Below are 18,127 nucleotides of genomic sequence, written 5' to 3' on the forward strand. Positions count from 1 at the left end.
TCTTAGGGACATCAAGGACTGGATGTCCAGAAATTTCCTGCTTCTAAATTCAGATAAAACAGAGGTTATCATTCTTGGTCCAGAGCATCTTAGGAAGGGATTAGATGGTGTTGCGATGGCTTCCAGTGCAACTGTGAGAAATCTTGGTGTTATTTTCGATCAGGATTTGTCGTTTAAACCATATGTCAATCAGGTTTGTAAAATAGCCTTTTTCCATCTCCGTAATATTGCAAAGATTAGGAAAATCCTCTCACAGAGTGATGCAGAAAAACTAGTTCATGCGTTTGTATCTTCTAGACTAGATTACTGTAATGTGTTGTTAGCAGGATGTCCAAGTAATTTGCTGAATAGGCTCCAGCTGATCCAAAATGCAGCAGCACGAGTACTGACAGGAATTAGCAGGAGAGACCACGTCTCTCCAGTGTTAGCGTCGCTCCATTGGTTACCCGTAAAATTCAGAATCCAATTTAAAATTTTATTACTTGCGTATAAAGCCCAAAACGGCTTAGCTCCGCATTATTTGCAAGACCTGATAGTGCCTTATGTTCCTGTCAGAGCTCTCCGTTCTCAGAGTGCAGGTTTACTCGTAGTTCCTAGAGTATCTAAATGTAGATTTGGAGGGCGGGCGTTCTGCTATCAGGCACCATTACTTTGGAACCAACTTCCAATCTGGGTTAAGGAGGCTGACTCCACCTCCACCTTTAAAACTAAACTTAAAACCTTTCTGTTTAGTAAAGCCTATAGTTAGTGTTTAGTAAACCTCTAGCTGGTGTTGGTAAATCTCTAGGTAGTGTAAACTTTAGTGTGTCAGAGTCGCTCCTGTAGTTTCTTGTGCTGGCCCCCCCTTCTCCTCCCTTTTCTCTCTTTTGTCCATGTTGCAGCATCCTTTGCCGGACACCGGAACCTGCAGGTGGTCGTGGGTGGCTTGTAGCTTGCATTACGGAGCACAAGTCTTTCCCTGACCCTGCACCCCAACCTGGGACTTGCTGATTGGGCCGGAGCTTCGGGAGCTGTGTGCTGGCCTGCGGTCCCCACCCCTGGTCATCCCGTTGCTGCCCCCCCCTTCTCCTCCCTTTTCTCTCTTTTGTCCTGCAGGTGGCCGTGGGTGGCTTGTAGCTTGCATTACGGAGCACAAGTCTTTTCCTGACCCTGCACCCCAACCTGGGACTTGCTGATTGGGCCGGAGCTTCGGGAGCTGTGTGCTGGCCTGCGGTCCCCACCCCCGGTCATCCCGTTGCTGCTTCCACCTGCCTGCTGTGCTGTTGCCGTCCCTGACCCACCAGTCTGGCCCTCGGCAGGAGGGTCCCCCCTGATGAGCCTGGTCCTGCTCAAGGTTTCTTCCCTCCTAAAGGGGAGTTTTTCCTTGCCACTGTTTGGCTTAAGGTTTTTCTCCCACTAGGGGAGTTTTTTACCTGCCATTGTTTATGTAATATCTGCTCGGGGGTCATGTTCTGGGTATGGGTCTCTGTAAAGCGTCTAGAGACAACTCTGTTGTATTAGACGCTATATAAATAAAATTGAATTGAATTGAATTGAATTAATATTCTCTGGTAGTCAAAGTACATCTTACTGTCTTCATATATGATCTTACCAAGTCTTTGTAGATTCTTGGCTTTGTTGATGACATCTTTGGCTGTCCTTTTCATTCCAGTAGTGGTGTGCAAGTTCATGTAATTGGCAATAACTTCCCATCTGCAATAAAAGCATGGCTTTTTGAACGATCATGTTAAATATCTTGGAACAATGCATCTCTTTATTTCAGATAAAATGATCCAGTTTTAGTTATTGTCTACATTCATAACATGACAAGGCATAAGAAAATTCAATTATATATATATATATATATATATATATATATATATATATATATATATATATATATATATATATGTCAATGACGTGACGCCTATAGTTTCCGAAAAACAGATTTTTTTCCAATTCAAAAAAGGTTTAAATGGTTAAGAAAATATATATATATGACCTACCTGTCCTACATATGGACTCACTTGAATTTTACAAAAAATACTAGTTATTTGGGATTTTATTGTTTTAAGCGTCAAAATGTCATGTGGTGCCACCGTCCAACCACGACTCTTTATTTGAAATCACTCTAAATGTTTTTAAATCAATCTTCTGCCCTATCTGGCATGATTTCAGAACTGTCTTGTAGTGTATAAGATTTATACACATTTATATTTCCATCATAATTTATAAACAAAGTTTGACTGATGTCCATTTTATGAAATATCATGTGACGCAACCATTAAAATGACCATTTTTGTATAATACTGAAAACGTTTAAAAAAAAAAAAAAAAGATGTCAAGATGTTAAGGAAATTAATTAATTTTAATATGAATCATGGTTGCACCACATTACCTTTTTTTAAGGCTAGTGCCAATTCATCTTGACAAAAAAAAAAAAATCACTTAATTTTAAAGTTTTATATGAATTTATGTGTACAAAACATTCTTAATGTTTGAACTACTGCAATATTCCTTTTTTCATTATTTTCAAATTGACCTGTTGAAAATCCTTATTCGTCACACACACACACACACACACACACACACACACACACACACACACACACACAAGTTGTGTAGGTGCTTTCCAGAGACCCAAAACAAGAAGCAAAAAACAAAAAGAAGACTGAAGTTGGTCCTTCCTGATGCAATGTCTATAAATGAGAGCTTTAGTTCAACTGGACTACCTGGCATTGGTTCCAGCAGGAAACAGGTTGACTGCTTTGATAAGAAGCTGAAGGTCGTCCTCGTTCCAGCCCTTTCCTCCACCTCCAGCTCCACTGCTGGCCTGCTCACAACTACGAGCTGCCTGCATGGCCTGAACTTCCGCCTCCTTTTCTTTCTGCAACTGGTCATTCACTTCCTGCACCTAGGATATTTAACATCAATAATTAATATTTATTGAAATACCCTTGCAGCATTCATATGCTTTGTGTATTAAAGGCAGAATGCCATAATGGGCATACAAATGTTCCACCTTGAAAGGTAGTACTGAAAGTGTAACAGAGGTGAAATGATTGATGAACACCTTGAAAGAAATAAAATACATTGAAAAAAAGCACTTGGGAGCAAGACCCAAGTTGATAACAAGGATTTCCACGAGCCCGTCGTCCTCAGAGCCGTGGACATCATAAATGAGCAGGTTGCAGAAAGAGAATCTGCATCTGGCTACTAAATGACAGAAGAAGAAATGAAACCTGAACCGCCACCTCATCGTGGTAGAGGGGTTAGTGTTGCCTGAATGATCCTAGGACAGACGTGGGCAAACTAAGGCCCCCGGGCCACATACAAGTTAGGCTTAGTTAGTTAGGCTTTTTAATCCGGCCCGCTGGACTAGTCCAAATTATAATAAAAACCTTGGTAATTTTCCACCTTTCCCTGCAATGCCCACGTTTCCCCACTAGATGGTGCATGCGCACTCAAACACTGAGTATTTTGTTGAGTAATATATTTTGAATGTTGAAAGTGATACCATTCATTTTTTTAATAAATGTTGATTTCTTTAACTTGGATTAATGGTTGGATTAATCCAAATGCGTGACATCAATCCAAATACACTATGCTATTTTAATCTATTTACATTTTCGTCCTTCCAGTATTGTGCAAAATAGTGTGTAAACGCCAAATTTTGCATATTCCTTGAGACAAGCTTATTAACTAATAAGGGCTATTTTGCATATTTGAAACACAGTCCTCAGTGCAAATCTGTTAATAAATCGGGTTGTACATTTATTAGCGTGTTCTTACTGTGCTATAAGGTTTGCACACACTACATGCAATCCTTTAGTATATCCAGCCCAAACACTCCATCCAAATGCCCCTGGCGCCTCTGTCAAATTTTAGAACACATTGTGGCCCGTGAGTCAAAAAGTCTGTTGGCTTCATCGGACCGGGACCTTCAGCATGTGCTGGGGCGGTTTGAGGCCGAGTGCGACGCGGCAGGGATGAGAATAAGCACCTCCGAAACAGAGGCCATGGCCGTTTCCGAATTCGCATACTGTACTACAAGTATACACTGATTTGGCCAAAGTGTAGTAAGTAGTATGCTGTATGTGAACAGAAGGAAATCTGCAGTATCCGAAAAATACCCGGATGTTGTACTGATTTGGAGAAAAATCCGCAGCATGCTTCAGAGCAGTCTACCTCGCCTACCATATCCCAGAATGCAATGCGGCCTCGGCCGGGCAGCGCTTTTTCGTTTTTTTTTCTCAAAGCTTTATTGAGAAAACATAAACGCAGGACAAAACAGCTGCAACCGGACAGTGATGTGAAGGCAGAAAGGACTAGTTGCAGCGTGGAGAGGGAGAAGGAGGAATATAATGTAGTCATTTTAACACATTTATTAAAATCCCTTTCCATCCCTTGTCATTTCATTCATTCAATGAATGTGGTTTTACTGCTATTTCAACATTTAGTCATCACGAGAAAAATAACTGATTTGACAATTTTCACCTGTTTCAAGTAAATTTTAACTTGAAAAAAGTAGGAAAAATCTGCCAATGGGACAAGATTTATCTACTCATTACAAGCAATAAAATCTTGTTCCACTGGCAGATATTTCCACTTATTTTAAGTGAAAATCTACTTGAAACAGGTGAAAATTGCTGTTTTTTCCAGTGATGAGTCTTGTTTTAAGTGTAATGAGATTTTTTTAATAAAATGAAACATTTTAACTAGAAATAAGACAAATATTCTTGTTAAGATTTTGAGTTTTTGCAGTGCTCCATTTTACTTATCCTGTGTATATATATATATATATATACATACATATAATTATTTAACAGTTGTAGCTTTGTTTCGTCTGTAGTTTTAATATCTAACGTGACAGCTACGACTGTTAGATTTCATCTATTAAACCAACATTTATCTTCCTAAATGGTTTGTTTCAGCCAGCGGTGATGCTCCACAGGGCTGCAGGTTTCTCCCCGGGACGGCGCCGTAGTTTGACCCGGCGATCGCGTCTGTTCTCCGGCCGTGAGCTGCTGCTGTTACCATGGTAACAGCTGCTCCTGTTACCATGGTAACAGCTGCTGCTGATGCGGCCGGACCGGCAGCTCTTTTGATCCCTGGAACATTGGATAAAATTTCTTAACAGGCGTTATTTGGAGAAACTTGCTACTAAACTAAACGGTTACTTTTACGCCTGAAAAGATGTTAAAACGTAATAAAGTGGCATATTAACAGCGCTACAGCTGGAATTACAACAGCTTCTAGTCTGCTTTTAAATCTCATCTTTCGCTGACGTTTTGTTGCGAGATGCATTCTCGGATACACTGTAGCACACTGCTGTGTGAACGGTCTGCTGGAGCAGCGTACTGAATCGTTCATTCAGTATGCAGTATTCAGTGCATACTTTGCAGTATGTAGCATGTAGTGCGGTAGTGTCCGAATTCGGAAACGACCCATGGTTCTCCACCGGGAAAGGGTGGCGTGCCTTCTCCGGGTGGGTGGAGAAGTCCTGCCTCAGGTGGAGGAGTTCAAGTATCTCAGGGTCTTGTTCACGAGTGAGGGAACGATGGAGCGTGAGATTGACAGACGGATCGGTGCAGCGTCCGCAGTTATGCGGTCGATGTACCGGACCGTCGTGGTGAAGAGGGAGCTGAGTCGAAAGGCGAAGCTCTCGATTTACCGGTCAATCTACGCACCTACCCTCACCCATGGTCATGAACTTTAGGTAGTGACCGAAAGGACAAGATCGCGGATACAAGTGGGGGAAGTTGCTATCCAAACCCCGTTGTTATCTACCATGGATCCTCCACCTGCTCCTTCATCAGCCAGTTGTTCTGATATTGGTGAAGCCAGGGAGGCCGACCAAACAGACATGATGTCATGTTGCATAATCAATAAGACTTCCTGAGTGGTCTTCCCTCCCTTCAGCTTGGCTTAAGGCTTCAGACTCCAGCAAGACAATAACACACCTTGCATTTACATTTCCCAGCATGTATTCAACACGCATTCCTCATCCAGGGATGCTAAGGGTGTCTGATCTACAAATGCCAAGTGTCTCCTGTAGAGTGATGTCATGAACACGTTGTGCGGTCAATATTGGTAAATTAAATTAAAAAAAAATAAAATAAAAAAAAAAGTCACGGTTAAAGCTTAAATAGTTTAATTTCATTTAATTAATAATAATACTAATTAGATGAATTTCCCTTCAAGGATTGATCAATTATTTTTGATTAAAATTGAATGAATGTGTTTGCATGTCACTGTTTTGTGCAGTATGTGGTTGTTCTACTGGACATGACAGAAAGAGACGTTGTGTTTCAGATTCCCTAAATCAGGGGTCGGCAACCCGCGGCTCTAGAGTGGCTCCTGGTGGCTTCTGGAGCTTTTAAAAAAATGTTTGACTTTTTTTTTTCATTTTGTTCTTCTTTTTTTCCCTTCTTTTTTCTCTTTTTTCCCCCTTTTTTCTTTTCTTTTTAATCTCGAAATTTTTACTTTCTCGACATTTCAACCTTTTTCTCGAAATTGTACTTCAACATTAATCTTGACATTTTGACTTTTTTCTTGAAATTTGGACTTTCTCCTCGACATTTCGACTTTCTCAACATTTCAACTTTTCTCTCGAGATTGTACTTCAACTTTAATCTCGACATTTCAACTTCTTTCTCAACATTTCGACTTTTTTCTCAACATTTCAACTTTCTCGAAATTAGGACTTTTTTCTCGACATTTCGCCTTTTGCCTTCATTCTAAGACTTTTCATTTTTTGCGGCTCCAGACTTATTTGTTTTTTTGTGTTTTTGGTCCAATATGGCTCTTTCAACATTTTGGGTTGCCGACCCCTGCCCTAAAGTGATCAAATACTAAGAACACAGAGGAACTATCACACGATTGACCAGACAAACGGCTCTCCTAAATCAGTTAAACAGCTCTCAAACCCTCCAGCTACAACAGCTGATCACTTCATCAGTAAGTTTCTGTTTTATGTGATAATCACATGATTGCAAAGCAGAGAATCTCATTCTGCTGCATGTACACAGTACGTGGGCTTTTATAAATCTATAGTTATTATGCCTGCGTGGCATCTGTATTTATCATAGTAGCTAATGTTTGGCCCTCTAGTTGCTAACGGCTAATACCAAAGTCATTCTTAGTGAAGGTGTTCTTTTACACAGGCAGATGCATCTCACTGACAGACGGTGCAGACTCTAGAAATAATACTTACATCAAATATGCATTCCCTTAAAAATGATGGTACACTATTTTCCTGTACAGCAACAAAAGGGGGCATCATTACCTGCTTCTCCACTGCTGCCTTCCCTTCTTCTTTAGAGCCTGAGGCTAACATTTCATTCAGGGACTGCAAACTGAAAACAAACAGAAAAAAAGATGTCCACACCTCTGACACAAGTAAAGGCTGAGTTATGGTTCTGCGTCAAAACAACGCCGTGCCTACGCCGTCACTGACCTGCACCTCCCAAAAATTGTAACTACGCATGGAGGCGACGCAGACCAAACGCAGACGAGAGGGCTGAGATTGGTTTGCTTGGTAGCAACGCATTTCCGGTTTGAAGCAGTCGTGAACTTTCAGCGCTCTTTTCTTCGTGTATGTGTGATTTTTTTTGCACAATAGTTGTCCTTATCTCTTTGATTCACTGTGACCGGAAAAGTCGGATAAACCATTCAGGAAAAGATCACGACCCCTAGCGGTCGCGAGAAATGGAGTGACGGAGAAGTCCGAAGGTTCACGACGGCGTCACGGTGACGGCGTAGGCACGGCGTTGGTTTGACACAGAACCATAATTCAGGCTTAACTTGTAAAACACACCAGGGTTTAATATCTCAACTAAAGATGTCACATGTATCAAATGCAGAAATGTTGAACCTTATCAGTTCCAGCCGGTCACAGAGTTTTTCCACTTCCTCCATCATTTTCACACTATCTGCCTCATTGTCAGCAAAGTAATTCCAGTTCTGAGGAAAGAGACGATGTAAAGGTAAAATCATTAGTACTTGGAGAACACAAGCCAATTCAAGGATGGAAAGGCAACACAAATGCCAGATACATAATGGGTTGTATACGAGTTTACCTTGCAGGTGGTTCTGAGTTTCTGTCTCTCCTTCTTGATGGCCTTTTTCTGAATCTCTTTCTCCTTCTTGGCCTGTTGGGCTGCCTGTCTGGCCTCCTCGTCCTCCTTCTCCTTCACAAGACGAATCGCCTCCAGCTCTGCCTGCCGTGCCTGTGCCAAACAAACGGGGGGGAAAACTGCCTGAGTGACTTAGTGTGACTGCATGGATTATAATACTCCAATACTCCAGTGTGAGCAAGCATAATTAAAATATTGTCATAATCGGATTAAGCAATGGTGCCATGAAGGTGTGGAGTATCCTGATCATAGCTGCATCATTCTAGGGATGCAAACACCTTAACTCCATGTGATATCCTGTAACACACCTGACCGTAGTGAAACGCTTGGTTGACATTAAAATGAATAAAACAATAAAAGAAAGAAACTGAACTTCAAGCTGGTGATGGCGATGTCCAGGTAATATCCACACAGCTAGATTTGTTAGGTTTGTTTGTGCTTTAAGTTAAATGGCAATATATTTGTTATGAGTTTAGCATTTGTTATACATTACATTGTGTTACACTGAATACATTGTGTAAAGGACCATATTGAGTCAATTTGTTTAGTTAATACATTTTTCTTTATGATAAACATTGGATTTATTATGAGTATAATTTTAGTTGATTATTCTTTGGATGTGTCTTAAAATTGTAATTTCTTTTGTGTATATGTTGTATTTAATATGATTTGTATGTAAATTGACCGGAAATCCGCCCACATCATTTAAAAGGTCCGGCGGGCGGCTCCAGCTGTTGATGATCAGCTGGCTTCATGGCAGCCGCGTGAACCTTAAAACTTCCCTGGGCATTTCATACAGGATTGGGCCCCTTTTGTCATCGTGGCTCTGTCCCGGTCAGTCCATACATTTCTTGGTGTTGATGGTGACCGAGCAGACCCTGAAAAGGTGATTGTCTGTTGGTTTGTGCGAGAGGAAAGCAGTTTGTTTGTTTCGCATTCCTTGGAGAGCGCAGCGAGGTACGATGTTTGTTTTTGTTTTCTGGTTGTTTCCTTTGATAATTCGATATAGTTGTGTATGTTTTTAACATTGTATTATTAAATTAAGAACTGTTTCATTCATGAGTTTTTTTATACGCACTGTGGAAACTAGTTTTATGAATTGTTTGTATCTTTTTTCTATATAGTTTTCACGGTGTCGTAAGGACTCTGTCGGCATGATTCTGGATGCGACTTTAATAAACAAACCTTACGCATCAGTCGAGACTCTACCTTTCTTCAAATCCAAGGTCTGCTACACATTGTATTCTGAGTGAAGCGTGCACATTTAGTTTACCGTCACGTCTAGATAAAAGGTTCATTTTCTTTTGATCCGAGTTATTTTAAGTGGCAGTTGCACATGGTGGCATGTTGGTTTATAAGAATCTTTTTGCCCAGAAGAAAAAAAGAGTGACAACAACGACCCATAACTATGTTCTCCTCTGGTAAAAAACACCCCTGCCCCGCAGCTTTAGGAGAAGAAGACGCTACAGAGTCGGGATGCAGCGGCTCAGAAGAGCAGTGGAATACACGCTAGTCACAATTTGTCTTACTGGACTTCTTTCTTGTATTTCTTTTCATAATAATTTTTCATTTTCTCCCCTTCAAATCCAATTACTCGGGTCTCAATGGGTCAGGGCTAATCTCCGCAATCTGAAGTCTTATAATTGTTAAAAAAAAAAAATAAAAAAAAATTATCCCGAATCTGCTCTGTCAGCTTTTTTTTGAGTCTATTTCATATAATGCACTATTATGTCAAATGCATTTTTTTAAGCAAGTTACAGAAAACAGCCAAATATCTTTAAGTGTGATGATTTATTTAAAACAACTAAGGGCCCGATTTACTAAGATCCTAAATAAAGAGTACTAAATTGCGTGTGCACTGAAAAAGTTTGCGCGTGCTGTTTGCGTGTGGTTTGCGGGTGATCAACTAAGATTGCGTGCGCAATTGATAACAGGTGCAAACAGCAGTATTTAAATGAGGTGTTGCGTGTCTTAAGGTTTGCGAGCGCAAAATCTGCGCCATGGAGAGTGGATGGAAAGCACAGTCACAAGTCACAAGCGCAAAATGAAATTGAACGAGTTGGAGTTAGAGATATTAGTGGAAGAGGCAAATAAACACATTCATGAACTACAGTAAATAAATTTAAACATTACCAAAAGAAACGCAATATCGGAGAAAACCTGCGATAGAATAAATGCAGTTGGTAACACAAAAAACGGAAAAACGTCTGGTTTTTCATATTTCAATTTTAGGCACAGATCAAAAATACGAAATAGAAAAACGGGCCACAGGACTGAATTTGATTTTAATATTTAATTGGTCGGGTTTGCGTGACCCCGCGGTGCTCGGCATGATCTGAGGAGAAAAAGACAATCAGACAGAGCTGGAGAGCGCTTTGATTCATCTATTTATGAGTTAAGTTTTTATTCAGATGTCCACAGTATATTGCAAATATTATATATTATATAGCAAACACTCAGTAAATGTGTGACAGACGGGACCATCATATGGCCGAAAGAAGAGAAGTGTTCAGAACAGCGCAGAGCGCACACTAAAGGCTGATTTATGGTTCAGCGTCACACCAACGCAGAACCGACGGCGTAGGCTACGCGGCGACGCACACCCCACCGCGACCCTACGCCGTCGGCTACGCAGTCGATTTAACGAAGAACCATAATTCAGGCGAAGCTGCAGTCTCTGCGCTGATCCTGACACAGTGGGTCGGAGCGGATTTGGTCATGATGTTTAACCTGTGTTTTGTGATTAATAAGCACGGGTTTTAATTAAATGTAATTTACGAAGGATGATTTCACGTTCAATAAGATAAATAATCAATAAAATACAAAGTTTTGGCACAAAGGCTTGGCCTGCTTGTGGGCGAGTGGAGGGGGGCACAATAAGAGAAGGTGGCAAGATATAAGGCGGAGAACTAAAGAAAAAGTGGCCTTTAATAAAACTTGTGCAACCGTTTTTAAAATAGCATGCAGCAGAATAAAGACTCTCTCTCTGCGTATTCTTTGATTTTGGATGTCGCCTCCTTGCCACAATAACGGCAGCAGCAGATTAGCACCTTCCTTTCGAACGTATTAAATACAGACGCAATCACAATACGCGCAATTACTTTCAGGCTTGGTAAATCTCATTGCGCGTGGTAAATGGACCAATTTGCATCTTCCCCTCCCAGTATTTAGGATTTCTGCGCGGGTACGCCCCATATTGATTATTCATCAGGGCAAAAGTACTAACTGAATTGCGTGTGCAATTTTGCGCATTTCAGAGACGCAGTCGTCTTTGCACGCTGTTAGTAGATCAGCTCGCACATTGGTTTGCGGGTGCTGTCAAGTTTGCACGTGTTTTTACGCACGCAAACCTTTATTAAATCGGGCCCTAAGAGTGCCTGTAGCCTGTGAGTCCAAGTTAATTTCAGACCCACTAAACGGCTCTTCCTGTCTCCAGTTTCTAAAGCTGGTAGTTGATAAGCAGGTACCTAGTTAATCAATATTAACTGACCTGGGTTTGTTGCTAAACTGGGAGGTTTTGTTACTATGGAGTTTGGACTCCATACAGTTGTCTTTCATAAAACTGAGGGACGTAAGATTTCCTTTATACATTTGATAAATAAATTACCCTTACCCTCTCTTTTTCCTCCTGCTCCCTCTTCTTGGCTTCGGCTTTGGCTTTCTTCTCAGACTCTTTCCTCGCCTTTTCTTCCTCCTTGAATTTCTTTATTCTAGGATCACAGCTGTAGGCCGTATCTGCAGTGAGGTGTCACACATCAGCACATGCACCGTATACCGTGTGTTTCATTAAATCTGCCAGCATGCAGCGGCTCAGAGACTGTACCAACTAGTGTGCGTATTCTGTTCATCTCTTCCTTCTTCCTCTGAGCTCTGGAAGCCCTGTTCTGCTTTTCAATCCATCTTCTTTCATCGCGACTGCAGAGGCAAAAATGGTTCACTAAAGCTAACCACGTGCAATACAGAGGACCTGTTATGTGTTCCTGTGCAGTATACACGTCTCACCATTCAGCCTTTTCCTTTTCTTCTTCATCCAAATATGAGAACTCCCTCCATGAGTCAAAGTTATACCTTTAACAGGAAAATAATGATTGAGTTCAACATTCTGTCTTTTCTTCTGTTTTGGTATAATTCTCTACTTACCAAAAGGAGTAAAAATTGTCCACTTCTTCAAAAGACGACTCCACAGTTCCAAGTTTGGGAACGTGCTTTTTGGAAGACCATCTGGCATTTCTCTCAAAAACTGGAGAGAAGACCTCAAAAAAGCTTTCTTTGCCTTCGCCCTTGGAAGGAACACCGTTGTCAAAGGTAGGGTCGACACTGTCGAAGGCTCTCCTCTTCACAGGATCAGAAAGGATTTCAATAGCTAAGACCCAAACAATCACCCAAAAAAAGATAAATACATTTGTGTCACCAGGATAAGAGAATTTTCAGGGTACGAATAGTTTCACGAGAACTTAATTGCTGATTATCTACCTTTAGTTATGCAGGTGAAGTAGTCGTTGTCTCCTTCAGAAATCTGTTCTCCAGCAGCTTTCCTTTTGTCGGGGTGATGTTTTAACACAATTGCCTTGTCTGTAATGAAATGGCCGATTTTTGGTTGTTTGTTTTGTTTTTAAATCAAATTGGCTTATTCCAAAAAGATCTGGGACAAGAGGAGGCATAGAGGAAGAAGAGCAGGTATACTTACGAGCAGATTTGATTTGTTTCTGTGTCGCTTTGTACCTCAAGTGTGGGAGCCCAAGGACGGCATAGTGATCCTGATTCTGACAAGAGGAACAGAAACATTTGTCAACTATATATTTGCAGTGGAGCGTATTTGATTTTTCTTTTTTTTTTACAAAGACTGACTATTTCCACTGTCATAATTATAAATACGGACATAAGTATCAGGAAAAGACTATAATATTTTAATAAAAAGATTAACCTCTGAAATTGTAAAGGAGGGTATGTTTTACATTATTTCTCATGCGTAACCGATTTTCACAGGTCAATCCCATCTGTAGTAAACTGCCTCTCCCCCATTGCACCAACTGAATTAAGTGTTGCAGCTAGTGAAAAAGTGGAAACTCCGTCCATCATTGTTCCTCAAAGACTGCCTTTCACAGATAATTCTTTTGTATTAAATCGTGACAATAACCTGTTGACACAGCCCATTTGAAATTATTTTTTTTCTTTTTTTCCACACAAAAGATCAGGAGTTGATAACAGGTACTGAGTTGGGAGGCTGTTTGAAAGGTACTACCAATATGAAATCCAAGGAAATGTCACTGACTGCGTTTCCATGAATCAATAACCCTTTTAAAACCTGAATATTGGCAATAACCCGGTTTTGCACTTTGAATAGGGGTGTAACGATACACTAATCTCACGATACGGTACGATACACGATATTGAGGTCACGATAACGATACTATACGATATTATAGCAGTATTTTTTTTAACAACCTTGCATGAGGATCATATGACTGGAAAAAAATGTATTTTATTTGAAAGACACAAACAATAGGGCATTTGCCCTATTGTTACAGTTTGTAATGCTTTATAACTGTTTAAGTTTTAAAGAGAAAGCCAGGCCAACCATTTTCCACAAACTGAACTAAAAGTAAATGTAATGTTTGCATTATGATCTTCAGTTTCATACAAGTACAAATATTTAGCCACAAACTGAATAGTTTCTCTCATGTATGATTTGACTTTTTTCTTTTCCAGAAATGTAACAACTAAAATTAAATAAATAAATAAAAGTAAATAATTACATACAATTTTACATCATAAAAAAGATTGATTCATGCTCACCTTATGAGTGTAAGAGGAGATTTATTTTTGTTAAGAAGGTTATTTAGGTAATTCAGGGTTCATTATTTTATAAATATATTCTTTATATTCTGATGTAAATCAGGGACTATAATGACACTAGTCAGTTTATCTGTAGTGATTAGTCTGTTTTAGATTGGGCGGAGTGATACGCCACAGTACGGCACTAGGTGCTGTGTTGATGTTCTAAAATCCTACACTGTTGAGCGGACATTAAAGTACACTGGAACTCAGCAGAAGTTGTCCCCGTGTTTATCCTACTCACCACCCGAAAAAGGTTTAATTTAATAAGGTAAGGCTTAACTCTACATCAGACTTAAAAGTTCAGAGCTCAAAACCCCCAAGAGTCCCGTCATCGGGACCGCAAAAAGGTACTACTTTCTTCTGAGCGTAGTAGGATTTTGGTCCGCGGGTCGAGGCGCGGTCGCCAGGCGCGGCCAGCTGCGCGTTTCTAGTCAACACAATGGATTAATATTAATAACCTAATATCGCGATACACTTTGTCACCTCCACGACAAGTTTCGTGGCGTTTTTGTATCGCGAAATTTCGTGGCACGATATATTGTTACACCCCTAACTTTGAATAACCGGAATTTGCTCATATTCCGGTTTTTAAAAACCCGAATATGAGCCCTGGGTTACTCCTTTTCTAACCTGAATATTGGGTCATGTAAACGCCTAACAGGATATCCCAATCAAAAGGAACAGGAATTTGTTTTCTGCTCATGCTCTGTTCACAAGGAATCCTGGTCTTTTGAGTCCAGGAAGTTCTTCTAAACTCTGAGAAACACAAGACCAGGAGGAGACTAATCACTTCATAAATGTAATGAAAGATATTGTAACGATTCACAGACCAGGCGGAGACGGCTCGTCGCTTCCACTTGCCAGTTTATTGCCAGGAAGGTATTGAACAGGGTTACAGCCAAAAACAAAGAGCACAAGCCGACCAGAACTCGCACTTCCCGGGCTAATACCACAACAACTTCAATTAGGACCCCTGAAGAAGAAACTAGGGGCTCAGCCCCTCTGCCCAGCACCGGCATCTTTCATGACATCACGTGCATTCCAGTGACAGGCAGAGAGACGAGAGAATTCAGGCTGATCTCCCCACTTCATAACTCTCCCATATCAGGGTCGCTACAATATGAACATTTCTGCATTTGTAGACGGTAGAAAGTACCGGGATAGCCAGATTTACAAGAAGGTGAGCGAAAAGTTGCGCAAAGCAAGATTTGTACGAATGCCAGACCAGATCAAGCTCCGCTGGAAGACGCTGGAAAAGGCTAAACGACTTGTTCTGGGCTGTTCATTATCCACTGGTTATTGTTGTTGGTTTTAATTTGGAAGAAGCGGAAATGATGGGAATTACGTCATGATGTTCTCCGCGCATCGCTGGTTTGATGGAGATATCCCAAATGATTAATTACCATGTATACAGGGATAACCCTGTTTGCTCACGCATGGAAACGGAATATTCCGAATGTTTCAGTAACCGTAATATTAGCAATAACCTGAATTTTGACTGCATGTTTTGAATGCAAGTGAAGGAAGCCATCATTGGAATGAAAGGATAGAAAACACTCAACAAAATCTAAAGGCCTTGGAAGACCACAGAAGACAACTCAAGTGGATGATCGCACTTGCGCGCACGTGTGTGTGTGTGTGTGTGTGTGTGTGTGTATGTATGTATGTATGTATGTATGTATGTATGTATGTATGTATGTATATATACATACATATATATATATATATATATATATATATATATATATATATATATATATATAAGGAATGGGCGATATTTTACCGTTCACGATAAACCGTCAAAGAAATTCCCCATGATAAGAATTTGTCATCTCGCGGTAAAAACGATAAATTCCTGTTGATGACGTTTTTGTGTAAAGTCTGATTTATGATTCTGCGTTAAATCCACGCACAATGTACGTGAAGGAAGGAAGGAAGGAAGAAATGAGCCAGAAAGAAAGAAAGTAATGAGCCAGAAAGAAAGAAGAAAGAAAGAAATGAGCCACAAAGAAAGAAATGAGCCAGAAAGAAAGAAAGGAGCCAGAAAGAAAGAAAGAAAGAAATGAGCCAGAAAGAAAGAAAGAAATGAGCCAGAAAGCAATGAGCCAGCCAGAAAGAAAGAAAGGAGCCAGAAAGAAAGAAAGGAGCCAGAAAGAAAGAAAGGATAAATTCCCGTTGATGACGTTTTTTTGTAACAAAAATGGCGGATCTAAAAGCGAGATAGATTTATAGTTACAAAGGTGGAGTTGAATTGGTATTTATTTTTTATAGTTATCGGGATAAATGCCAGAAATTATCGTGATACATTTTTTTTAGTCCATATCTCGCGCGCGTGCGCGCACACACACACACACACACACACACACACACACACACACACACACACACACACACACACACACACACACACACACACACACACACACACACACACACACACACACACACACACACACACACACACACACACACACACACACACACACACACACACACACACACACACACACACACACACACACACACACACACACACCTTCCAGTCTTTGGGGTCGAGTGTTCGGAGCATGGGGTGCTCCTCAAGCTGGAACTCCTCATCCTCTGATTCCTCTGAGGATTCTTCCTCTTCCTCCAACTCCTGAAATGAGGCTGACACATTCCTGTTTCTCCTCCTAATGTATGCCTCAAACCATCGACCCACCGGCTCCACCTGAACCTGCACCGAGCCTGCGGGGATGGAGGAACACATAGAATGCTCTTCTCAAAATGTGCACACGAATGGCAAAACTGGGTCAAATTGGGTATTAGGGGGTTTTGAAGTCAATAAGAAAAATTGTGGAAATTATTCTCCCAATTTTTCACACATTAACTTCGTAATTGGCATCCATTCGAATTATTTATCAAAATAATTGAGAAAAAGATATGCTTTATAAAAATTTTATAAAAATAAGATGTTAATCTGACAGAATCTGATCATATACACCACAAATCACTGCAGTTCTTGCTCCTACTGAAAGTGACTTTGAAACATTTATGATGTAGATTGCAAAAAAAAAAAACCTTTTAATTTTAAGAATGAAAGTTGAATAAAAGTTAATTGGAACAGGAGACACCCTGCCTAGAGATGTCTGCTTGGAGTTGTTTTTAAGAATTATTTCCTAATTTCCCCAAGTATTTCACTAAAAGTGCAATAAAACCTAAACTATGGAAAGATAAGGGAAGTTGCACATACAATGACATTTTCTTCTGCTTGCATTGTAAAAGCTTGATTAAAACTAAAAGCAGATTATTTAAAACTCTGCAAATACCTTGCACACTCCTACAGCATATTTTGTGATGAAAGCAGATTTGTGGCTGAACTTGGTTTTAATAAGATGTTTATGGGGCACCTGCTCATCAAAAGACCCATCTCATTTTTCTTACAGGAAGGATTATTTACATCAATAAAGTAATTGACACACAATTAAAAACAATATAAATGTGGGGTACAAAATGCCAAAAATAAAAGAAATTACCCAGCTATTCAAGGGGAGAAAAGAAAGAGCCTGATTTTTTTTTTTAGTGAGCACCTGAAAGGGTGCAACAAGTGTTTAGATATGAGCTTTCTGTCAAATTCCAAACAAATGTCTTAATACCGGGAGCCGTCAAGTTGTCTTAAAATCTAAAAACCGAAATTCCAACATATTACAGTAAATCCAACCATAGGTAGGCACTAACTCGGTAACATTATGCAACTGAGCAAAACCCATTTAGAATTAATTTGCGCATTTAACAATGTATAATAAATGAACTCTTCTCGCCTACATATTAGCCAACAGAATTGGTTTAATCTGGGCTGTGTGTTGTTTAAATTAATGTTAAGAAGTACAGCATTAGTGGCCTGGCTAGCTGCTCCTGTGGCCTCCGCCACTGCTTACCGGCAACCGCTCTCAACACCACGGTTTCTTCACCATCCTTGGCTTCTAACAACATGTTGGAAAAACGGCCTTTGAAAACATTCACCAGTCCAATTTATGAAGTGAAAGCGTTCTAAAGTGCTAAAGTTTGTGATCCGCTCTTTACTGCACCACATGGGCCCTTCACGAGTGCTGCCAATCCGGGAACGAGCTCTGGAGTCTCGCCATTGCCAGTCCGGGCTAGCATAAGTGTTCCATACTGCTAGTTCCGCTGCA

The 18,127-nt window shown here is 40.4% G+C and overlaps 1 protein-coding gene across 2 annotated transcripts in view; it reads right to left on the bottom strand.

The window, feature by feature from the left end:
- Positions 1-18,067, bottom strand: part of dnajc2 (DnaJ (Hsp40) homolog, subfamily C, member 2) — a 23,610-nt gene extending 5,543 nt beyond the window's left edge. For both annotated transcript variants that reach the window (XM_061714077.1, XM_061714076.1), the window contains exons 1-13: positions 17,873-18,067; positions 16,492-16,682; positions 12,805-12,880; positions 12,591-12,689; positions 12,258-12,480; positions 12,120-12,185; positions 11,941-12,032; positions 11,731-11,852; positions 8,061-8,210; positions 7,856-7,944; positions 7,268-7,337; positions 2,712-2,893; positions 1,592-1,692 (exon numbers count right to left, since the gene is read on the bottom strand). In XM_061714077.1, coding sequence (XP_061570061.1) covers positions 1,592-1,692; positions 2,712-2,893; positions 7,268-7,337; positions 7,856-7,944; positions 8,061-8,210; positions 11,731-11,852; positions 11,941-12,032; positions 12,120-12,185; positions 12,258-12,480; positions 12,591-12,689; positions 12,805-12,880; positions 16,492-16,682; positions 17,873-17,927 — 1,516 coding nt within the window. In that variant the 5' untranslated portion in view covers positions 17,928-18,067. The remainder of the gene's footprint in view (positions 1-1,591; positions 1,693-2,711; positions 2,894-7,267; positions 7,338-7,855; positions 7,945-8,060; positions 8,211-11,730; positions 11,853-11,940; positions 12,033-12,119; positions 12,186-12,257; positions 12,481-12,590; positions 12,690-12,804; positions 12,881-16,491; positions 16,683-17,872) is intronic.
- Between the last annotated feature and the right edge of the window lie 60 nt (positions 18,068-18,127).

Source organism: Cololabis saira, chromosome 23 (genome assembly GCF_033807715.1).
Source record: "Cololabis saira isolate AMF1-May2022 chromosome 23, fColSai1.1, whole genome shotgun sequence".
In the NCBI taxonomy this organism is placed as follows: Eukaryota; Metazoa; Chordata; class Actinopteri; order Beloniformes; family Belonidae; genus Cololabis; species Cololabis saira.